This window comes from Anomaloglossus baeobatrachus, chromosome 9 (assembly GCF_048569485.1).
Source record: "Anomaloglossus baeobatrachus isolate aAnoBae1 chromosome 9, aAnoBae1.hap1, whole genome shotgun sequence".
NCBI lineage: Eukaryota > Metazoa > Chordata > Amphibia > Anura > Aromobatidae > Anomaloglossus > Anomaloglossus baeobatrachus.
Window position 1 is genome coordinate 231,516,461 of NC_134361.1, and position 24,626 is coordinate 231,541,086.

The window sequence follows — 24,626 nt, forward strand, 5'->3', positions numbered from 1 at the left end:
CACTATGCAGAATAGCGCAGTCCGTCACTATGCAGAATAGCGCAGTCCGTCACTATGCAGAATAGCGCAGTCCGTCACTATGCAGAATAGCGCAGTCCGTCACTATGGAGAATAGCGCAGTCCGTCACTATGGAGAATAGCGCAGTCCGTCACTATGGAGAATAGCGCAGTCCGTCACTATGGAGAATAGCGCAGTCCGTCACTATGCAGAATAGCGCAGTCCGTCACTATGCAGAATAGCGCAGTCCGTCACTATGGAGAATAGCGCAGTCCGTCACTATGGAGAATAGCGCAGTCCGTCACTATGCAGAATAGCGCAGTCCGTCACTATGGAGAATAGCGCAGTCCGTCACTATGGAGTATAGCGCAGTCCGTCACTATGGAGAATAGCGCAGTCCGTCACTATGCAGAATAGCGCAGTCCGTCACTATGGAGAATAGCGCAGTCCGTCACTATGCAGAATAGCGCAGTCCGTCACTATGGAGAATAGCGCAGTCCGTCACTATGGAGAATAGCGCAGTCCGTCACTATGCAGAATAGCGCGGTCCGTCACTATGGAGAATAGCGCGGTCCGTCACTATGGAGTATAGCGCAGTCCGTCACTATGGAGAATAGCGCAGTCCGTCACTATGCAGAATAGCGCAGTCCGTCACTATGGAGAATAGCACAGTCCGTCACTATGGAGAATAGCGCAGTCCGTCACTATGCAGAATAGCGCAGTCCGTCACTATGGAGAATAGCGCAGTCCGTCACTATGCAGAATAGCGCAGTCCGTCACTATGGAGAATAGCGCAGTCCGTCACTATGGAGAATAGCGCAGTCCGTCACTATGGAGAATAGCGCAGTCCGTCACTATGGAGTATAGCGCAGTCCGTCACTATGGAGAATAGCGCAGTCCGTCACTATGGAGAATAGCGCAGTCCGTCACTATGGAGAATAGCGCGGTCCGTCACTATGGAGAATAGCGCAGTCCGTCACTATGGAGAATAGCGCAGTCCATCACTATGCAGAATAGCGCAGTCCGTCACTATGGAGAATAGCGCAGTCCGTCACTATGCAGAATAGCGCAGTCCGTCACTATGGAGAATAGCGCAGTCCGTCACTATGCAGAATAGCGCAGTCCGTCACTATGCAGAATAGCGCAGTCCGTCACTATGGAGAATAGCGCAGTCCGTCACTATGCAGAATAGCGCAGTCCGTCACTATGGAGTATAGCGCAGTCCGTCACTATGGAGAATAGCGCAGTCCGTCACTATGGAGAATAGCGCAGTCCGTCACTATGGAGAATAGCGCAGTCCGTCACTATGGAGAATAGCGCAGTCCGTCACTATGCAGAATAGCGCAGTCCGTCACTATGGAGAATAGCGCAGTCCGTCACTATGGAGAATAGCGCGGTCCGTCACTATGCAGAATAGCGCAGTCCGTCACTATGCAGAATAGCGCAGTCCGTCACTATGGAGAATAGCGAAGTCCGTCACTATGCAGAATAGCGCAGTCCGTCACTATGGAGAATAGCGAAGTCCGTCACTATGCAGAATAGCGCAGTCCGTCACTATGCAGAATAGCGCAGTCCGTCACTATGGAGTATAGCGCAGTCCGTCACTATGCAGAATAGCGCAGTCCGTCACTATGCAGAATAGCGCAGTCCGTCACTATGGAGAATAGCGCAGTCCGTCACTATGGAGAATAGCGCGGTCCGTCACTATGGAGAATAGCGCAGTCCGTCACTATGGAGAATAGCGCGGTCCGTCACTATGGAGAATAGCGCGGTCCGTCACTATGCAGAATAGCGCAGTCCGTCACTATGCAGAATAGCGCAGTCCGTCACTATGGAGAATAGCGCAGTCCGTCACTATGCAGAATAGCGCAGTCCGTCACTATGCAGAATAGCGCAGTCCGTCACTATGGAGAATAGCGCAGTCCGTCACTATGGAGAATAGCGCAGTCCGTCACTATGGAGAATAGCGCAGTCCGTCACTATGGAGAATAGCGCAGTCCGTCACTATGGAGAATAGCGCAGTCCGTCACTATGGAGAATAGCGCAGTCCGTCACTATGCAGAATAGCGCAGTCCGTCACTATGCAGAATAGCGCAGTCCGTCACTATGGAGAATAGCGCAGTCCGTCACTATGGAGAATAGCGCAGTCCGTCACTATGGAGAATAGCGCAGTCCGTCACTATGCAGAATAGCGCAGTCCGTCACTATGCAGAATAGCGCAGTCCGTCACTATGGAGAATAGCGCAGTCCGTCACTATGCAGAATAGCGCAGTCCGTCACTATGGAGAATAGCGCAGTCCGTCACTGTCACAAACCACCGGGGGGGTCACTCAGAAATCCCCCGCGCTGGCTACCAGTACGTCACAATCGGGGGGTAACAAGTGGGGGTCACCCCTCCTTTATACCTCCCGACAGACAGAGCACGTGACGCGCTCTCTAGCGCCCCTCTTATAGTCAGGCCAATTATGGAATTGCCCGACCATAAGCAAGGAGGCCGCTATACTACTTATGCCGATTATTGAAGGGTCCCCGGTGAGAGTAAGGTATATATTCCCCCGACCTCCGCGGGCGGAATATATAAAACCTCCCCGAATCTCACTGGCCTCCCCACAATAATCCTTGGCACAAACTCGCTGCCACCAACCGCTTCACGGTAACTATTAGCCGAACACACAGACGTGGGATTCAAGATCGAGATAACAGAACAGCCCAAGATTAATTATATAATTTAATCAGCCTAAAGCACACTAGAAACTACAATATATACAATAGGGAATCTACAGAATATACATATGTCAGAGTACAGTTACAGATAAAGCATGGGTTACAAACAGGCATACACAGTTCCCGCAGTTACCTTGTTGCGTCTGGCCACAGGGGGGCGCTGTAGACCAGGTTTCCAGGAACTCCCTCACAGGTCTTTCCCAACCAGGCCCCCAGCGAAAAGAACACTGGAAAATGGCCGAAGTAGGGTTATCAACCTGGGCAAATCCAGGTCCCCTCCTACCTTAGTGACCTCAGAGGGAGCACTGCTCCACCCCTGGCTGGAGTTATGGACAATCCACAACATGGAATATGGCCATAACTTTGCCTGGGAGCGTCGTAGGCGGACGCCAATGCTCTCATTGTGACAGTTATGAATTTAGCTACAGAACAAGGGGACTCATGACCTGTCTGCCAGTTCCCCATTGGCTGATATCACGCCTGGGGCATTTCCCAATGTCCTGCTCCCATAAAAAGGGTGTGCCGGCATCGTCCGCATGCGGAGACACCATTTTTATGGTTGCCATATTTATCGGAAATATGGCTTGCGAGATATGAACCATTTTTTACTGGAGTCGTTCTGTCTGGCTATTTCCATAGCCTTGCTAATGAGATACAGCTCTTGTTACAGGGTGACGGCAGGGAGTCATCCTGTGTCCATTGTTCCCACACCACCTCATCTCCATATCACAGGACATGGCCATGGAGGTGTAAGTGGAACACTGAGAACAAGAAGGGAGGGGGCACTGCCAGGGAGTGATGAGGGATTATGACTGGAGTCATAATTCATCTTCATATCCCGGGATTTGCCTCACACCTCCCCCCTTTTGAGGGCGCTAGGGGGCAGCACACTCCGGTGTTCCCCCGTGCGCCCGTCCGCGACCTCTCCTTGTCGGGACAGCCCGTCTGCGTTACCGTGGTCACGGCCCCTTTTGTGGCGAATGGTGAAGTTGTATTGCTGGAGCGCAAGGCTCCATCGCAACAATCGCCCATTCGTCCCAGAGACGGTGTGCAACCAGCTGAGGGGATTGTGGTCCGTCTCCACGATGAAGTGGCGCCCGTATAGATAGGGTTGCAGACGCTGCAGGGCCCACACTATGGCCAGGCACTCCTTCTCCATCGTGGAATAGGCAACTTCCCTTGGTAACAGCTTCCTGCTCAGGTACAAGACTGGGTGCTCTTGGCTCGCAGAGTCCACCTGGCTGAGCACCGCACCGAGGCCGAAGTCACTGGCGTCGGTCTGTACTACAAACGGCCGCGTGAAGTCGGCTGCCTGTAGCACGGGCGGGCTGGACAGGGCGTCCTTTAGGGCCCGGAAGGCTGTCTCGCAGTCCATTGTCCAATCGACTGCAGAGGGCAGCTTCTTCTTGGTGAGGTCCGTCAAGGGCTTTGCCAGGCTACTATAGCATGGAACAAACCTCCTATAGTACCCAGCGGTCCCCAAGAAGGACATCACCTGCTTCTTGGTCCTGGGGGTGGGCCAGGATGCGATGGCCTCCACTTTCTCAGGCTCGGGCTTCAGTGTTCTCCCACCTACCCGGTGACCGAGGTACTGGACCTCGCTCATGGCCAGCTGACACTTTCCCGGCTTGATGGTCAAACCTGCCCGGTGGATCCGCCTGAGCACCTGTGCTAGATGCTCTAGGTGGTCCTCCCAGGTGGGACTGAAGACGGCAATGTCATCCAGGTACGCGGCCGCGTACCCTTCAAGTCCCTTGAGCAGGGTGTTGACCATCCGCTGGAAAGTGGCAGGGGCATTCCTCATCCCGAATGGCATCACCGTGGACTCGTACAGTCCAAATGGGGTAATAAAGGCAGAGCGTTCCCTGGCCTTGCGCGTCAGGGGGATCTGCCAATATCCCCGGCTCAGATCCATGATGGTCAGGTACTGAGCCCCGGCCAACTGATCGAGCAGGTCATCGATGCGTGGCATTGGGTACGCATCGGCGACCGTGACAGCATTGAGCCCCCTGTAGTCCACGCAGAACCGAGTGGTTCGGTCCTTCTTAGGGACGAGGACTACAGGCGAGGCCCAAGCGCTGTTGGATGCCTGGATCACCCCCAGCTTCAGCATCTCGTCAATCTCCTGGCGCATGTGTTGCTGCACCTCCAGGGAGACCCGATATGCTGAACGCCGGATCGGGGGATGATCCCCAGTGTCCACGTGATGGACAGCCAAGTCAGTCCTTCCGGGCTGGTTGGTAAACAACCCCCGGAAGGGGAGGAGGGTGGCCCACAGCTGGGACCGTTGGTCTTCCAAGAGCTGGTGGCCAACCTCCACATCCTCAATGGATCCGCCTGCCCTAACCTGGGCTAGCATATCCAAGAGGGTTTCCGCTTCTCCCTCCTCGGGCAGGTTGCACACGGGGAGCGCACATGCCTCCCGCTCATGATGTGCCTTCATCATGTTCACATGGAAGGGCTTCCGCCTTCCACGGGCAGGGTCCAGGGTGACCAGGTACGTCACAGGGTTGAGCTGCTGGTACACGAGGTATGGGCCTTCCCAGGCTGCCTGAAGCTTGTCCTGTGGTACGGGGACCAGTACCCACACCTTTTGACCCACTTGGTAGGTCCTCTCACAAGCGTTCTGGTCGTACCAACGCTTCTGATCGGCCTGGGCTTGAGCCATATTGTCGTGTACCAGTTGCGTCAAGGCCTGCATTTTGTCCCGGAAGCGCATGACATACTCGATAACCGACACTCCAGGGGTGGTCAAATCCCCTTCCCAAGCCTCTTTCACCAGAGCCAGGGGGCCCCGCACACGTCGCCCGTACAGGAGCTCAAACGGTGAGAATCCTGTTGAGGCCTGTGGAACCTCCCGGTAAGCAAATAACAGGTGTGGGAGATACCGCTCCCAGTCACGCCCATGGGAGTCGACCAACATCTTAAGCATCTGCTTTAAGGTGCCATTAAACCGCTCGCACAGGCCATTAGTCTGTGGATGGTACGGGCTGGCCACCAGATGTCGCACCTGGACCTGCTTACAGAGGGCCTCCATCAGCTGGGACATGAATTGGGTCCCCCGGTCAGTGAGCATTTCCTGGGGAAAACCCACTCGGGAGAAAATCTCCAGCAATGCGGTGGCCACCTTGTCAGCCCGAATGGACGACAAGGCCACTGCTTCTGGGTACCGGGTGGCATAGTCCACTACCGTCAGTATGAAGCGTTTCCCGGAGCTGCTGGGGATGGCCAGCGGGCCGACCAGATCCACAGCCACCCTCCTGAAAGGCTCATCGATGGTTGGCAGAGATACCAGTGGGGCTTTGGGGCGTGGCCCCGCCTTCCCCACTCTCTGACAGGTTTCACACGAACGGCAGTAGGCAGCCACATCGGCCCCCATTTTTGGCCAGTAGAAATGCTGGTTTAACCTGGCCTTGGTCTTAGCGATCCCTAGGTGTCCGGCCATCGGAATCTCATGTGCGATCCGCAACAACTCCGTCCGGAACGGATAGGGTACCACCAACTGTCGGTCCCTGGGCCACGCCTCCGGTGAACCCTGCTGGACCGTGGCCCGGTACAGCCGTCCTTGGTCCCAGACCACTCGCTCCGAGTCCGAGGGAGGCTGTGCCGCCTGCTCCTTAAGAGCTTTCAGGCTGTCGTCAGCTTCTAACGCTGCCTGAAACCCCTGACTAGATGTGGCCAGAATCGACGAGACTGTCACATCTTCAGTCAGTACCCCGGGACCTGTGTCCTGGCCTCCACCTGACTCGGCTGCCACTTGGTCAGAAGGGGAAGAGCTATCGGACCTCCGGGAGGCCCCTTGGCTTCCAGCACTCCCACTGCGGGTGACAGCGGCCACAGCCGCTGCGACCGTGGGTCGTGCCTGCTCCTCCTCCGTTCCTGACCAAGTCGCCGGTTCAGGCAGACCTACCTGGCTTCCTGACACCCCGGTTGTGGGGGAACCATGCACCGAGATCTTACCTGGGAGCACTTCCGCTCCTGGACCGGCCCCAATCTCACCTGCCTGTTCCCCTCCTGCAGCAACAGAACCCCGCTGTGAAATCTCTGGGGACCCCACATTTGCTGTGGTAGCCCCCACCCCACACACTGGTCCTCCCCCTGCAGCACCCTGCTCTCTGCTTATCCCTGCAGAGGGCAACAGATCCCAGCTCACAGGCTGGTTACTTGTAGAGGCATTGTCACACCTTTCTCTGACCCCCTCCCCTGTCACAGCTGCAGCTGTGTGTGTGTCTATGGTGTCTATGCAAGCAGAAATATCAGAGTTCACTCCCTCCTCCCTTACATCATTCATAGATAACACATTAACATTGTCCGGAGGCATGTCAGTACTGGCTGAAGGTTCAGCCCTTGGTTGGGGCCCAAACTGGGAGGTTATCTGCCCCAAATCTGTCCCAAGTAGCACGTTTGCAGGGATCCGATCAGTTACCCCCACCTCCCTCACCCCTCGCCCTGCGCCCCAGTCCACATAAATGTCAGCAACAGGCAGCGCCGGGTCAGTGCCTCCAATCCCGGAGACAGCGAGGGTTTTTCCAGGGATCAAGTCTTGGGGGGACACCATCTCAGGCCGCACCAGAGTCACCTCCGAGGCGCTGTCTCGCAGTCCTATGGTCACAGACCGGCCGACGGTGACAGGTTGGAAGCTGTCCAGGGACCTACCACCACCCCCACCCACACAATACACCTTGGGCGGCCCTTGGGACGGGGACGGAGCCGGGGCCTTGGGACGCTGAGGGCACATGGCCTTGAAGTGTCCAGGTAGGTTGCACTGGTGGCACCGTCTTGGCTCTGCCACGGGCCTGGAGAGGGGAGTTGAGGGGGACACCCCCTGCAGTCTAGGGGCAGGTGGGGCAGTCGCAGAATTCATCTTACCCCCTCTCCAGGTGCTGCTGGTGGCCGCTCTCCTGGCCTCAGGGGCCCGGTTGTTGGTGTAGTCATCGGCAAGGGCAGCTGTAGCCGTGGACCCCTTTGGCTTCTGGTCTCGGATGAACTGGCGGAGATCCTCAGGGCAGTTCCACAAGAGTTGCTCCGTGATGAACAAGTCCAGGATCTCCGGTCCGGTGGAAAGCTGCAGGCCTTGGGTCCAGTGGTCGGCAGCTCGGGCAAGTGCCCGCCGGTGGTCAGCCCAGGAGTCCTTTGGTCCCTTCTGTAGGCTCCGGAACTTCTTGCGGTAGGACTCTGGAGTGAGGTTGTACTGTTGGATCAGGGCCCGCTTGATGGTGTCGTAGCCCTGATCTGCCTCAGCAGGCAAGTCCCCAAGGATATCCAGGGCCTTGCCCCTTAAACGGGGGGTCAGGTATTTGGCCCACTGGTCCTTGTCCAGATGGTGCTGCAAGCAAGTCCGTTCAAAAGCAGTCAAGAAAGAGTCCAAGTCTCCATCCTTCTCCAGCACTGGGAAGTCCTCAACACGGACCTTTGGAAGTTTGGTGTCTTGAAGGTCACGTGTGGCTGATGAGGGCCGGAGCTGAGCTAGCTGCAGCTGGTAGTCACGGTCTGCCTGTCGCTCTCGCTCTTCACGCGCTGCCTGCCGCTCTCGCTCCGCAGCCTCACGCTCTGCGTGCCGCTCTGCCCTGCGCTCTGCCAGGAGTTCCTTGTAGCCCTTCTGGTCTCCAGCCTGGAGAAGGGCCATAGCCATTTGAAGAAGGCTATCCGAGCCTCCCAGGCTCGGTGGAATGGCACGTGGTGATCTGCGGCACGCTGCAGAGCTAGGCGATTCACTGTCCCTTTCAGAGCGGAGGGCTGGCATCTGGCTCGTTGAGGAACCTTGGGTGAGCTCCTCCTCATCTTGTCCAGCAGTGCCAGGTTGCGCAATGTCCTCGGCAGAACGGTTTTCTGGCGTCGAGCTCCTGGAGGACTCGTGGGCAACCTCCTCATTGCTGTCCACAGCACCGTCCTCCCTCTCTTCGGCTCCTGCCTTAGCATTGGCCAGTTGCATAGCTCTGCTCCTGGTGCCATCAGCCATTCTTGCAGACTTTTGGTCACTGACACAGAACTGACACCTGATGCCTCCACACACCTTACAGTATCTGCACTCTGACACTCTAGTGTTGAGCTAGTCTGAAGACCCCAGCAGCCACAGCTGCTGCAGGCAGTCTTTAGTGTCTGGGAGTATGGGTCTCACACTCACACACACTATTATCTCGATCCCACCGCTATGCCACCAATATGTCACAAACCACCGGGGGGGTCACTCAGAAATCCCCCGCGCTGGCTACCAGTACGTCACAATCGGGGGGTAACAAGTGGGGGTCACCCCTCCTTTATACCTCCCGACCGACAGACAGAGCACGTGACGCGCTCTCCAGCGCCCCTCTTATAGTCAGGCCAATTATGGAATTGCCCGACGATAAGCAAGGAGGCCGCTATACTACTTATGCCGATTATTGAAGGGTCCCCGGTGAGAGTAAGGTATATATTCCCCCGACCTCCACGGGCGGAATATATAAAATCTCCCTGAATCTCACTGGCCTCCCCACAATAATCCTTGGCACAATTCGCTGCCACCAACCGCTTCACGGTAACTATTAGCCGAACACACAGACGTGGGATTCAAGATCGAGATAACAGAACAGCCCAAGATTAATTATATAATTTAATCAGCCTAAAGCACACTAGAAACTACAATATATACAATAGGGAATCTACAGAATATACATATGTCAGAGTACAGTTACAGATAAAGCATGGTTTACAAACAGGTATGGAATTCAATCAGTTACCTTGTGCGTCTGGCCACAGGGGGGCGCTGTAGACCAGGTTTCCAGGAACTCTCTCACAGGTCTGTCCCAACCAGGCCCCCGAGCAGAAGAACGCTGGAAAATGGCCGAAGTAGGGTTATCAACCTGGGCAGATCCAGGTCCCCTCCTACCTTAGTGACCTCACAGGGAAGCACTGCCACTCCCCCTGCATGGATCAGAATTATCCAGCAAAGGGGATTTTGGCTATAACTTTGCCTGGGAGCGTCGTAGGCAGACGCCAATGCTCTCATTGTGACAGTTATGAATTTAGCTACAGAACGAGGGGACTCATGACCTGTCTGCCAGTTCCCCATTGGCTGATATCACGCCTGGGGCATTTCCCAATGTCCTGCTCCCATAAAAAGGGTGTGCCGGCATCGTCCGCATGCGGAGACACCATTTTTATGGTTGCCATATTTATCGGAAATATGGCTTGCGAGATATGAACCATTTTTTACTGGAGTCGTTCTGTCTGGCTATTTCCATAGCCTTGCTAACTAGCTAGCAGCTCCTACTACAGGGTGACGGCAGGGAGTCATCCTGTGTCCATTGTTCCCACACCACCTCATCTCCATATCACAGGACATGGCCATGGAGGTGTAAGTGGAACACTGAGAACAAGAAGGGAGGGGGCACTGCCAGGGAGTGATGAGGGATTATGACTGGAGTCATAATTCATCTTCATATCCCGGGATTTGCCTCACAGTCACTATGGAGAATAGCGCAGTCCGTCACTATGGAGAATAGCGCAGTCCGTCACTATGCAGAATAGCGCAGTCCGTCACTATGGAGAATAGCGCAGTCCGTCACTATGGAGAATAGCGCAGTCCGTCACTATGCAGAATAGCGCAGTCCGTCACTATGGAGTATAGCGCAGTCCGTCACTATGGAGAATAGCGCAGTCCGTCACTATGGAGAATAGCGCAGTCCATCACTATGCAGAATAGCGCAGTCCGTCACTATGGAGAATAGCGCAGTCCGTCACTATGGAGAATAGCGCAGTCCGTCACTATGCAGAATAGCGCAGTCCGTCACTATGCAGAATAGCGCAGTCCGTCACTATGGAGAATAGCGCAGTCCGTCACTATGGAGAATAGCGCAGTCCGTCACTATGCAGAATAGCGCAGTCCGTCACTATGCAGAATAGCGCAGTCCGTCACTATGGAGAATAGCGCAGTCCGTCACTATGGAGTATAGCGCAGTCCGTCACTATGGAGAATAGCGCAGTCCGTCACTATGGAGAATAGCGCAGTCCGTCACTATGGAGAATAGCGCAGTCCGTCACTATGGAGAATAGCGCAGTCCGTCACTATGGAGAATAGCGCAGTCCGTCACTATGCAGAATAGCGCAGTCCGTCACTATGGAGAATAGCGCAGTCCGTCACTATGGAGAATAGCGCAGTCCGTCACTATGGAGAATAGCGCAGTCCGTCACTATGGAGAATAGCGCAGTCCATCACTATGCAGAATAGCGCAGTCCGTCACTATGGAGAATAGCGCAGTCCGTCACTATGGAGAATAGCGCAGTCCGTCACTATGGAGAATAGCGCAGTCCGTCACTATGGAGAATAGCGCAGTCCGTCACTATGGAGAATAGCGCAGTCCGTCACTATGGAGAATAGCGCAGTCCGTCACTATGGAGAATAGCGCAGTCCGTCACTATGCAGAATAGCGCAGTCCGTCACTATGGAGAATAGCGCAGTCCGTCACTATGGAGAATAGCGCAGTCCGTCACTATGGAGAATAGCGCAGTCCGTCACTATGGAGAATAGCGCAGTCCGTCACTATGGAGAATAGCGCAGTCCGTCACTATGCAGAATAGCGCAGTCAGTTAACGCACTGCGCTATCCTCCATAGACTTGTATGGACGACACACTGTAACGCAAGTGTCAGCATTGCATCCATGAAAAGCAGCATGTAACTTTTTTTGAGCAGCGCAATCCATAGGATTTCACTGCGCATGCTCTTTTTTTTTTTTTTATCACAAACTTTTTGTCTTTTGGTGGCCGAATGTTCAGCTGATCGCCCAGCCGCCGGCAAGTGACAGCGCTCAGCTGAGTGACCGGCCGCCGGTAAGTGACAGCGCTCAGCTGAGTGACCGGCCACCGGTAAGTGACAGCACTCAGCTGAGTGACCGGCCGCCGGCAAGTGAGAGCGCTCAGCTGAGTGACCAGCCGCCGGCAAGTGACAGCACTCAGCTGATCGCCCGGCCGCCAACAAGTGACAGCACTCAGCTGATCGCCCGGCCGCTGGCAAGTGAGAGCGCTCAGCTGAGCGCTCTCACTTGCCGGCGGCCGGTCACTCAGCTGAGCGCTCTCACTTGCCGGCGGCCGGTCACTCAGCTGAGCGCTCTCACTTGCCGGCGGCCGGTCACTCAGCTGAGCGCTCTCACTTGCCGGCGGCCGGTCACCCAGCTGAGCGCTCTCACTTGCCGGCGGCCGGTCACTCAGCTGAGCGCTCTCACTTGCCGGCGGCCAGGCGATCAGCTGAGCGCTCTCACTTGCCGGCGGCCGGTCACTCAGCTGAGCGCTCTCACTTGCCGGCAGCCGGTCACTCAGCTGAGCGCTCTCACTTGCCGGCGGCCGGTCACTCAGCTGAGCGCTCTCACTTGCCGGCGGCCGGTCACTCAGCTGAGCGCTCTCACTTGCCGGCGGCCGGTCACTCAGCTGAGCGCTCTCACTTGCCGGCGGCCGGTCACTCAGCTGAGCGCTCTCACTTGCCAGCGGCCGGTCACTCAGCTGAGCGCTCTCAGCTGAGTGACCGGCCGCCGGCAAGTGAGAGCGCTCAGCTGAGTGACCGGCCGCCGGCAAGTGAGAGCGCTCAGCTGAGTGACCGGCCGCCGGCAAGTGAGAGCGCTCAGCTGAGTGACCGGCCGCCGGCAAGTGAGAGCGCTCAGCTGATTGACCGGCCGCCGGCAAGTGAGAGCGCTCAGCTGAGTGACCGGCCGCCAACAAGTGACAGCTGAGCGCTCCGGTCACTCAGCTGAGCGCTCTCACTTGCCGCCGGCAAGTGAGAGCGCTCAGCTGAGTGACCGGCCGCCGGCAAGTGAGAGCGCTCAGCTGATTGACCGGCCGCCGGCAAGTGAGAGCGCTCAGCTGAGTGACCGGCCGCCAACAAGTGACAGCTGAGCGGCCGGTCACTCAGCTGAGCGCTCTCACTTGCCGGCGGCCGGTCACTCAGCTGAGCGCTCTCACTTGCCAGCGGCCGGTCACTCAGCTGAGCGCTCTCACTTGCCGGCGGCCGGTCAATCAGCTGAGCGCTCTCACTTGCCGGCGGCCGGTCACTCAGCTGAGCGCTCTCACTTGCCGGCGGCCGGTCACTCAGCTGAGCGCTCTCACTTGCCGGCGGCCGGTCACTCAGCTGAGCGCTCTCACTTGCCGGCGGCCGGTCACTCAGCTGAGCGCTCTCACTTGCCGGCGGCCGGTCAATCAGCTGAGCGCTCTCACTTGCCGGCGGCCGGTCACTCAGCTGAGCGCTCTCACTTGCCGGCGGCCGGTCACTCAGCTGAGCGCTCTCACTTGCCGGCGGCCGGTCACTCAGCTGAGCGCTCTCACTTGCCGGCGGCCGGTCACTCAGCTGAGCGCTCTCACTTGCCGGCGGCCGGTCACTCAGCTGAGCGCTCTCACTTGCCGGCGGCCGGTCACCCAGCTGAGCGCTCTCACTTGCCGGCGGCCGGGCAATCAGCTGAGCGCTGTCACTTGTTGGCGGCCGGTCACTCAGCTGAGCGCTCTCACTTGTTGGCGGCCGGTCAATCAGCTGAGCGCTCTCACTTGCCGGCGGCCGGTCACTCAGCTGAGCGCTCTCACTTGCCGGCGGCCGGTCACTCAGCTGAGCGCTCTCACTTGCCGGCGGCCGGTCACTCAGCTGAGCGCTCTCACTTGCCGGCGGCCGGTCACTCAGCTGAGCGCTCTCACTTGCCGGCGGCCGGTCACTCAGCTGAGCGCTCTCACTTGCCGCCGGCAAGTGAGAGCGCTCAGCTGAGTGACCGGCCGCCGGCAAGTGAGAGCGCTCAGCTGAGTGACCGGCCGCCGGCAAGTGAGAGCGCTCAGCTGAGTGACCGGCCGCCGGCAAGTGAGAGCGCTCAGCTGATTGACCGGCCGCCGGCAAGTGAGAGCGCTCAGCTGAGTGACCGGCCGCCAACAAGTGACAGCTGAGCGCTCCGGTCACTCAGCTGAGCGCTCTCACTTGCCGGCGGCAAGTGAGAGCGCTCAGCTGAGTGACCGGCCGCCGGCAAGTGAGAGCGCTCAGCTGATTGACCGGCCGCCGGCAAGTGAGAGCGCTCAGCTGAGTGACCGGCCGCCAACAAGTGACAGCTGAGCGGCCGGTCACTCAGCTGAGCGCTCTCACTTGCCGGCGGCCGGTCACTCAGCTGAGCGCTCTCACTTGCCAGCGGCCGGTCACTCAGCTGAGCGCTCTCACTTGCCGGCGGCCGGTCAATCAGCTGAGCGCTCTCACTTGCCGGCGGCCGGCAAGTGAGAGCGCTCAGCTGAGTGACCGGCCGCCGGCAAGTGAGAGCGCTCAGCTGAGTGACCGGCCGCCGGCAAGTGAGAGCGCTCAGCTGAGTGACCGGCCGCCGGCAAGTGAGAGCGCTCAGCTGAGTGACCGGCCGCCGGCAAGTGAGAGCGCTCAGCTGAGTGACCGGCCGCCAACAAGTGACAGCGCTCAGCTGATTGCCCGGCCGCCGGCAAGTGAGAGCGCTCAGCTGGGTGACCGGCCGCCGGCAAGTGAGAGCGCTCAGCTGAGTGACCGGCCGCCGGCAAGTGAGAGCGCTCAGCTGAGTGACCGGCCGCCGGCAAGTGAGAGCGCTCAGCTGAGTGACCGGCCGCCGGCAAGTGAGAGCGCTCAGCTGAGTGACCGGCTGCCGGCAAGTGAGAGCGCTCAGCTGAGTGACCGGCCGCCGGCAAGTGAGAGCGCTCAGCTGATTGACCGGCCGCCGGCAAGTGAGAGCGCTCAGCTGAGTGACCGGCCGCTGGCAAGTGAGAGCGCTCAGCTGAGTGACCGGCCGCCGGCAAGTGAGAGCGCTCAGCTGAGTGACCGGCCGCCGGCAAGTGAGAGCGCTCAGCTGAGTGACCGGCCGCCGGCAAGTGAGAGCGCTCAGCTGAGTGACCGGCCGCCGGCAAGTGAGAGCGCTCAGCTGAGTGACCGGCTGCCGGCAAGTGAGAGCGCTCAGCTGAGTGACCGGCCGCCGGCAAGTGAGAGCGCTCAGCTGATCGCCTGGCCGCCGGCAAGTGAGAGCGCTCAGCTGAGTGACCGGCCGCCGGCAAGTGAGAGCGCTCAGCTGGGTGACCGGCCGCCGGCAAGTGAGAGCGCTCAGCTGAGTGACCGGCCGCCGGCAAGTGAGAGCGCTCAGCTGAGTGACCGGCCGCCGGCAAGTGAGAGCGCTCAGCTGAGTGACCGGCCGCCGGCAAGTGAGAGCGCTCAGCTGAGTGACCGGCTGCCGGCAAGTGAGAGCGCTCAGCTGAGTGACCGGCCGCCGGCAAGTGAGAGCGCTCAGCTGATTGACCGGCCGCCGGCAAGTGAGAGCGCTCAGCTGAGTGACCGGCCGCCAACAAGTGACAGCGCTCAGCTGATTGCCCGGCCGCCGGCAAGTGAGAGCGCTCAGCTGATTGCCCGGCCGCCGGCAAGTGAGAGCGCTCAGCTGATAGCCCGGCCGCCGGCAAGTGAGAGCGCTCAGCTGATCGCCCAGCCGCCGGCAAGTGACAGCGCTCAGCTGATCGCCTGGCCGCCGGCAAGTGAGAGCGCTCAGCTGATCGCCTGGCCGCCGGCAAGTGAGAGCGCTCAGCTGAGTGACCGGCCGCCAACAAGTGACAGCACTCAGCTGATCGCCCGGCCGCCGGCAAGTGAGAGCGCTCAGCTGAGTGACCGGCCGCCAACAAGTGACAGCACTCAGCTGATCGCCCGGGCCGCCGGCAAGTGACAGCGCTCAGCTGAGTGACTGGCCGCCAACAAGTGACAGCATTCAGCTGATCGCCCGGCCGCTGGCAAGTGAGAGCGCTCAGCTGAGTGACCGGCCGCCGGCAAGTGAGAGCGCTCAGCTGAGTGACCGGCCGCCGGCAAGTGAGAGCGCTCAGCTGAGTGACCGGCCGCCGGCAAGTGAGAGCGCTCAGCTGAGTGACCGGCCGCCGGCAAGTGAGAGCGCTCAGCTGAGTGACCGGCCGCCGGCAAGTGAGAGCGCTCAGCTGAGTGACCGGCCGCCGGCAAGTGAGAGCGCTCAGCTGATTGACCGGCCGCCGGCAAGTGAGAGCGCTCAGCTGAGTGACCGGCCGCCAACAAGTGACAGCGCTCAGCTGATTGCCCGGCCGCCGGCAAGTGAGAGCGCTCAGCTGATTGCCCGGCCGCCGGCAAGTGAGAGCGCTCAGCTGATAGCCCGGCCGCCGGCAAGTGAGAGCGCTCAGCTGATCGCCCAGCCGCCGGCAAGTGAGAGCGCTCAGCTGATCGCCTGGCCGCCGGCAAGTGAGAGCGCTCAGCTGATCGCCTGGCCGCCGGCAAGTGAGAGCGCTCAGCTGAGTGACCGGCCGCCAACAAGTGACAGCACTCAGCTGATCGCCCGGCCGCCGGCAAGTGAGAGCGCTCAGCTGAGTGACCGGCCGCCAACAAGTGACAGCACTCAGCTGATCGCCCGGCCGCCGGCAAGTGACAGCGCTCAGCTGAGTGACTGGCCGCCAACAAGTGACAGCATTCAGCTGATCGCCCGGCCGCTGGCAAGTGAGAGCGCTCAGCTGATTGCCCGGCCGCCGGCAAGTGAGAGCGCTCAGCTGAGTGACCGGCCGCCGGCAAGTGAGAGCGCTCAGCTGATCACCCGGCCGCTGGCAAGTGAGAGCACTCAGCTGATTGCCCGGCCGCCGGCAAGTGAGAGCGCTCAGCTGAGTGACCGGCCACCGGCAAGTGAGAGCGCTCAGCTGAGTGACCGGCCGCCGGCAAGTGAGAGCGCTCAGCTGATCGCCCCGGCCGCCAACAAGTGACAGCACTCAGCTGATTGCCCGGCCGCCGGCAAGTGAGAGCGCTCAGCTGATTGCCCGGCCGCCGGCAAGTGAGAGCGCTCAGCTGATTGCCCGGCCGCCGGCAAGTGAGAGCGCTCAGCTGAGTGACCGGCCGCCAACAAGTGACAGCACTCAGCTGATCGCCCGGCCGCCGGCAAGTGAGAGCGCTCAGCTGAGTGACCGGCCGCCAACAAGTGAGAGCGCTCAGCTGATCGCCTGGCCGCCGGCAAGTGAGAGCGTTCAGCTGAGTGACCGGCCGCCAACAAGTGACAGCACTCAGCTGATCGCCCGGCCGCTGGCAAGTGAGAGCGCTCAGCTGATTGCCCGGCCGCCGGCAAGTGAGAGCGCTCAGCTGATCGCCCGGCCGCCAACAAGTGACAGCACTCAGCTGATCGCCCGGCCGCTGGCAAGTGAGAGCGCTCAGCTGATCGCCCGGCCGCTGGCAAGTGAGAGCGCTCAGCTGATTGCCCGGCCGCCGGCAAGTGAGAGCGCTCAGCTGATCGCCCGGCCGCCGGCAAGTGAGAGCGCTCAGCTGATCGCCCGGCCGCTGGCAAGTGAGAGCGCTCAGCTGATCGCCCGGCCGCTGGCAAGTGAGAGCGCTCAGCTGAGTGACCGGCCGCTGGCAAGTGAGAGCGCTCAGCTGATCGCCCGGCCGCTGGCAAGTGAGAGCACTCAGCTGATTGCCCGGCCGCCGGCAAGTGAGAGCGCTCAGCTGAGTGACCGGCCGCCGGCAAGTGAGAGCGCTCAGCTGAGTGACCGGCCGCCGGCAAGTGAGAGCGCTCAGCTGATTGACTGGCCGCCGGCAAGTGAGAGCGCTCAGCTGATCGCCCGGCCGCCAACAAGTGACAGCACTCAGCTGATTGCCCGGCCGCCGGCAAGTGAGAGCGCTCAGCTGATTGCCCGGCCGCCGGCAAGTGAGAGCGCTCAGCTGATTGCCCGGCCGCCGGCAAGTGAGAGCGCTCAGCTGAGTGATCGGCCGCCAACAAGTGACAGCACTCAGCTGATCGCCCGGCCGCCGGCAAGTGAGAGCGCTCAGCTGAGTGACCGGCCGCCAACAAGTGACAGCACTCAGCTGATCGCCCGGCCGCCGGCAAGTGAGAGCGCTCAGCTGAGTGACCGGCCGCCAACAAGTGAGAGCGCTCAGCTGATCGCCTGGCCGCCGGCAAGTGAGAGCGCTCAGCTGAGTGACCGGCCGCCAACAAGTGACAGCACTCAGCTGATCGCCCGGCCGCTGGCAAGTGAGAGCGCTCAGCTGATTGCCCGGCCGCCGGCAAGTGAGAGCGCTCAGCTGATCGCCCGGCCGCCGGCAAGTGAGAGCGCTCAGCTGATCGCCCGGCCGCCGGCAAGTGAGAGCGCTCAGCTGATCGCCCCGGCCGTCGGCAAGTGAGAGCGCTCAGCTGATCGCCCGGCCGTCGGCAAGTGAGAGCGCTCAGCTGATCGCCCGGCCGCTGACAAGTGAGAGCGCTCAGCTGAGTGACCGGCCGCTGGCAAGTGAGAGCGCTCAGCTGATCGCCCGGCCGCTGGCAAGTGAGAGCGCTCAGCTGATCGCCCGGCCGCTGGCAAGTGAGAGCGCTCAGCTGATCGCCCGGCCGCCGGCAAGTGAGAGCGCTCAGCTGAGTGACCGGCCGCCGGCAAGTGACAGCGCTCAGCTGATTGACCGGCCGCCGGCAAGTGAGAGCGCTCAGCTGAGTGACCGGCCGCCAACAAGTGAGAGCGCTCAGCTGATTGCCCGGCCGCCGGCAAGTGAGAGCGCTCAGCTGATTGCCCGGCCGCCGGCAAGTGAGAGCGCTCAGCTGATTGCCCGGCCGCTGGCAAGTGAGAGCGCTCAGCTGATTGCCCGGCCGCCGGCAAGTGAGAGCGCTCAGCTGATTGCCCGGCCGCCGGCAAGTGAGAGCGCTCAGCTGATTGCCCGGCCGCCGGCAAGTGAGAGCGCTCAGCTGATTGCCCGGCCGCCGGCAAGTGAGAGCGCTCAGCTGATCGCCCGGCCGCCGGCAAGCGAGAGCGCTCAGCTGAGTGACCGGCCGCCGGCAAGTGACAGCGCTCAGCTGAGTGACCGGCCGCCGGCAAGTGACAGCGCTCAGCTGAGTGACCGGCCGCCGGCAAGTGACAGCGCTCAGCTGAGTGACCGGCCGCCGGCAAGTGACAGCGCTCAGCTGAGTGACCGGCCGCCGGCAAGTGACAGCGCTCAGCTGAGTGACCGGCCGCCGGCAAGTGACAGCGCTCAGCTGAGTGACCGGCCGCCGGCAAGTGACAGCGCTCAGCTGATCGCCCGGCCGCCGGCAAGTGAGAGCGCTCAGCTGATCGCCCGGCCGCCGGCAAGTGACAGCGCTCAGCTGATCGCCCGGCCGCTGGCAAGTGACAGCGCTCAGCTGATCGCCCGGCCGCTGGCAAGTGACAGCGCTCAGCTGATCGCCCGGCCGCTGGCAAGTGACAGCGCTCAGCTGATCGCCCGGCCGCTGGCAAGTGACAGCGCTCAGCTGATCGCCCGGCCGCTGGCAAGTGACAGCGCTCAGCTGATCGCCCGGCGGCAGCAAGTGACAGCGCTCAGCTGATCGCCCGGCCGCTGGCAAGTGACAGCGCTCAGCTGAGTGACCCGGCCGCCGGCAAGTGACAGCGCTCAGCTGAGTGACCGGCGGCAGCAAGTGACAGCGCTCAGCTGATCGCCCGGCCGCCGGCAAGTGACAGCGCTCAGCTGATCGCCCGGCCGCCGGCAAGTGACAGCGCTCAGCTGATCGCCCGGCCGCCGGCAAGTGACAGCGCTCAGCTGATCGCCCGGCCGCCGGCAAGTGACAGCGCTCAGCTGATCGCCCGGCCGCCGGCAAGTGACAGCGCTCAGCTGGTCGCCAAGTGACAGCGCTCAGCTGGTCGCCCGGCCGCCGGCAAGTGACAGCGCTCAGCTGGTCGCCCGGCCGCCGGCAAGTGACAGCGCTCAGCTGGTCGCCCGGCCGCCGGCAAGTGACAGCGCTCAGCTGATCGCCCGGCCGCCGGCAAGTGACAGCGCTCAGCTGATCGTTCATAATAGTCTGCTGCCGGTAAAACTGTAAAGAGAAAAAAAAAAATCTTTCCGTTGTTTTGTACGATCCGTTGCATCCGTCACACAACGCAATGCTATGGAAGCCGTCCAACGCAAGTGTGAAAGCCGCCTAATTTGTGCAGTCAGTGGGGGGCCAACTGCCGGGACCCCTAACGCCCCATGATGAGGGAAAAGTCTTCTTGGAAGCTCAAAAGCAGGAGGAGCCCCAGCAATTCCCCAAATGACGGGTTGGGGGTGGGAATGACGGGCTGGGGGGGGAATGACGGGTTGGGGGGGAATGACGGGTTGGGTGGGAATGACGGGTTGGGAATGACGGGTTGGGAATGACGGGTGGGGGTGGAAATGACGGGTTGGGGGGGGGGGGGGGATGACGGGTTGGGTGGGAATGACGGGTTGGGTAGGAATGACGGGTTGGGGGTGGAATGACGGGTTGGGGTGGGAATGACGGGTTGGGGTGGGAATGACGGGTGGGGGTGGAATGACGGGTTGGGTGGGAATGACGGGTTGGGTAGGAATGACGGGTTGGGGGTGGGAATGACGGGTTGGGTGGGGAATGATGGGTTGGGTGGGGAATGATGGGTTGGGTGGGGAATGATGGGTTGGGTGGGGAATGATGGGTTGGGTGGGAATGACGGGTTGGGAATGACGGGTGGGGGTGGAAATGACGGGTTGGGGGGGAATGACGGGTTGTGTGGGAATGACGGGTTGGGTAGGAATGACGGGTTGGGTAGGAATGACGGGTTGGGGGTGGAATGACGGGTTGGGGGTGGAATGACGGGTTGGGGGTGGAATGACGGGTTGGGGGTGGAATGACGGGTTGGGGTGGGAATGACGGGTTGGGGTGGGAATGACGGGTTGGGTAGGAATGACGGGTTGGGTAGGAATGACGGGTTGGGGGTGGGAATGACGGGTTGGGTGGGGAATGACGGGTTGGGTGGGGAATGACGGGTTGGGTGGGGAATGATGGGTTGGGTGGGGAATGACGGGTTGGGTGGGAATGACGGGTTGGGTGGGAATGACCGATTGGATGGGGAATGACGGGTGGGGGTGGAATGACGGGTTGGGTGGGGAATGACGGGTGGGGGTGGAATGACGGGTTGGGTGGGGAATGACGGGTTGGGGGGGGAATGACGGGTGGGGGTGGAATGACGGGTTTGGGGGGGAATGACGAGTGGGGGTGGAATGACGGGTTGGGTGGGGAATGACGGGTTGGGGGGGAATGACGGGTGGGGGTGGAATGAGGGGTTGGGTGGGGAATGACGGGTTGGGGGGGAATGACGGGTGGGGGTGGAATGACGGGTTGGGGGGGAATGACGGGTTGGGGTGGGAATGACGGGTGGGGGTGGGAATGACGGGTTGGGGGGGAATGACGGGTTGGGGGGGAATGACGGGTTGGGGGGGGAATGACGGGTGGGGGTGGAATGACGGGTTGGGGGGGAATGACCGTTGATCGGCGTGCATGGCAGTGGCTTAGCCTATGTTTCATGGCCTGTGTGGACAGTCCGGCCGCACTCCCCGTGTGCACAAACCAATCAGTGATTGCTCAGTGCACACAGACTAATGCTGCTGTCGGCAGCACATGTTTACACTGGACAATGTGCTGCCGAGATCAATGATTTTTTTTGTTTTTCTTTTTCTTTAAAGCGACGAACAATTTGTTTTTCTCGCCGGTGAACAATGACTGATTATCGGGAAACAAGTGTAAAAACAAATGCTTATTCCTGATAATTGACCAGTGTGAAGGCCCCCATACACATTAGACTGACGTCGTCTGAAGCTGCCGACATAGTGGGATAAGCTGACGCTCCAAAGAGTACAGGGGCAGCACGCACTGATTGTCGGAGATGTGATTGGTGTTTCACGCTGCTGACCACTTTGTTCTCCCGGTGGCAGCGATGTCTGTTGGTGGCTCTCATAGAGTGCACAGTCGTGTTCGGCCGAACAAGCGGTTCCTTGTATAGGAGAGTCGGCTGAGGGGGTGGTCAGCCAAATGATCGGCCAAACCATCCTTTGTCCAACAGCCATTAAATGTGCAGGAGCTTTAGAAAGGGTCTAAACAAGATGGTGTTGAAGAGAATAGTTGTGAGTGTCAATGTCCGCAGGGTCACTGGATAGTTTTGGAGGAGAGTGCACGGGGTTAACTGGCGGGTGAAGAATCCACGAGACCAGGAATTCTAGAAGAGCAGACCGGTGAGGGGACGTTAGTGTAAGTTCAGAAGCTATGACGTGTTACTCTTCCGCATGAATATCTACCCTGTTTTTCCAAAAATAAGCCCTACCAGGAATTTTCAGCATTTTCAGTGTAAGGCTTAAATATAAGCCCTCCCCCGAAAATAAGCCCTAGTCGCGGTTCAATAATGACGCGTCCATGCAGCTAAAATGTTAAAGAATACAGCAGGACACTTCATTGTGGAAAGCAGACCCCCCCAAAAGAGAGACGAAAGAAGACCCCGTAATTATACTCACCAGACGCCAAATGGGAGGACCTGCAGACCTGCACAACCTCACACATCAGATCATACGCACGTCCGATCGAGCGCACACACTCATCACGTCGAACACTCGCCACATCCGGTGATACTGATTTGCTTCTGAATCCTACCAGACCCCGTACGTCTGCGTGGCTCCCGGGTCCTCCTACAATCTTCAGTGGGCACTCCCAAGCAGGTATACTCCACGCGGTCCTCCCCTGGTTGTGGCCGACACTCTCGCATACATCAGATCGCACATACACACCACATCTGGCGATTCCGATTGCTTCTGTCTGGCAGGGGAACCTGGGAAGCAGTGCAGTGGAGCGCGAGGACCTACAGTGGAACGTATGAAGGAACTATGGTGGAACGCCTTGATGTGTTCCACCTCAGGTCCTCGCGCTCCACTGCGTCCCATCTTCCCCTGCCAGACAGAAGCGATCGGAATCGCCAGATGTGGTGTGTGTGCGCGATCTGATGTATGCGAGTGTGTTGGCCAGAAGCAGGAGAGAACCGCCTGGAGCATACCTGCTCGGAGTGCCCACCGAAGATCGTAGGAGGACCTGGGAGCCATGCAGACGTACGGGGTCTGGTAAATATGATTTTCCTGGGAAGGGGGGAGTGTCTGCTTTTTTGGGGGGTAAACTTACCCCCAATCGTGTTTCCTCAAGAATAAGACCTACCCAAAAATAAGCCCTAGTGCTTTTTTCGGGGCAAAAAACAAATATAAGACTGTCTTATTTTTGGAAAAACACGGTAGGTAGAATATCAAGGACTATGCCAAAGATGACGCTTCAAGAAAACCATCGCTGGCATATTCTGCTTTACAACATTATACAGGTACGCCGGTGTATGTAAGACGCCGTGTGCACCTACCCTAAGAAACCGCGTGGAAACAAATAACGCCTCCTAGTCTCCAAGAGGACAAAACTGTGGGGTGATTCTTATTCCTTTAGATGTTGAGATAATCTGTTCTATGTTCACAGATATGAAGACTGTCTGGATTGTGGGAGACTCTCTTGTCTATTGGGCGGAGGACAGAGCTGCCAAATGTTCCTATGGCACACGGCTCGGCTTACCAAGGGACAAGTGCAAGGTGTTTTGGTTTGACCGCAAGGGACTTCGTTGGGACCAAATGCAAAATCTCGTGGTGAAAGCGGCCAGACAAACACCAGCTCCGAATATTCTCGTTATTCATGCAGGAACAAAAGACTTATTGAGTACGAAGTCGTTCAATTTAATCTATAAAGTCATCGAGAGCATTAAAAGTTGGTTGGTGAGGTGGCCAGGGCTTAGGGTTGTGTGGTCACACATTATACAGCAAGGAGATTGGTGCGATGGCTATAGCGTAGCTACTGTAGCAAAGCGCAGAAAAAAGGTGAACAATGGCATTGGGAAGTTTGTGAAAGCCAACGGGGGCTCGGTCGTGTACCACGAAAGGATCAACTCGAAATATGTTGAGCTATACAGGGGTGATGGAATACATCTGTCTGCATTGGGGTTGGATGTTTTTAACAATTCTTTGCGGGACATGCTGGAAAAGTATATTTGAGGGTGACGTTGACTAACGTGTTTCAGAAAACTAGGGGCAGGGTTGAGGGTGTGAAATCACTGTGCTTCAATCAGCAAAGTGGTTCCATATCTTGAATTGTCTTCTGATGGCGGGATGAGCATGTTCTTCTTGGGTAGTCGCCTGCCGTAAAGAGAGGACATGGGCTGAGAAACCACATGTGGCCAGCGGCAGATACAGGGAGCCCAGAATCCGATAGATGAGGGCCAACTCTAGACACTGGGCCTACCTGGAAGCGTAGCTTGCTTGACGTGCCAATACTAGGGCCACGCTCCCTTACGAATTATATACCTGCATATTTATTAAGAAAATTGCTTCCCCCCCAACCTTTTTGCCAAATTTGTAAGGATGTGTTCATAGAGGAAGAGGGGCTACGTAAGGTGGAGTCGGAGCACATGAGAAAAATGTCTGCCGAGAACAATGGATAATTTGGGCTTGGAGAACATATTGATCGGTGGGAAATGGTTGGAGCCAGAGGTTATATGAGAGGAGACCATGGGGGGGGAAGGGGTAGTCCGTATAATTCTGGGAGTTACCAGCTCACGAGCCTACATTATTTATTAAGGTGCTGAAGAATGGGGAAAGATTTAGGTTTCGATCTAAGTTGGTTCTTCAACCTACAAAGTGGTCCCATATATGAAAAATGGTGGGATAGCAAAGTCACCGGATGGATGAAGGGAAGATGGCGGGCCTATCCCTCACCATGGATACAGGAGTTCCCGCTAGCCGGCAATGCATCGGTTGAAGGAACCAGTTACGGATGCAGGATAGTCTGGTTGAGGTGCCACGATGTAGAACAGGATTTCTTAAGATTTATTGATTAATTTATTTTCTTAGAAATAAAAATAAAATGGTTATGGTCAATGTCCTTTAAAATGTTGTGTTCTGCTGTGTTTCTGTCAGGCTGGTGGCTGAGGTGGGGGTCTTGGATGTGCTCTTCTTATGAGGGGGCTTTACAGCTTCACTGGTATTACAGCTTCTATGTCCCTTTTGCTGATTGGAAAGAGGGCACTGTTAGGCCACGTGCACACATTGAGTATTTGGTGGGTTTTTTACTTCAGTATTTGGAAGCCAAAACCAGGAGTGGAACAGTCAAGAGAACCCACTCCAAAACC

The 24,626-nt window shown here is 58.6% G+C and overlaps 1 protein-coding gene across 2 annotated transcripts in view; it reads left to right on the forward strand.

Moving 5' to 3' along the window:
- Window positions 1-24,387, forward strand: part of LOC142251703 (uncharacterized) — a 25,951-nt gene extending 1,564 nt beyond the window's left edge. For both annotated transcript variants that reach the window (XM_075324746.1, XM_075324745.1), the window contains one exon: window positions 22,928-24,387. In XM_075324746.1, coding sequence (XP_075180861.1) covers window positions 22,928-23,493 — 566 coding nt within the window. In that variant the 3' untranslated portion in view covers window positions 23,494-24,387. The remainder of the gene's footprint in view (window positions 1-22,927) is intronic.
- The last annotated feature ends 239 nt before the right edge of the window (window positions 24,388-24,626 follow it).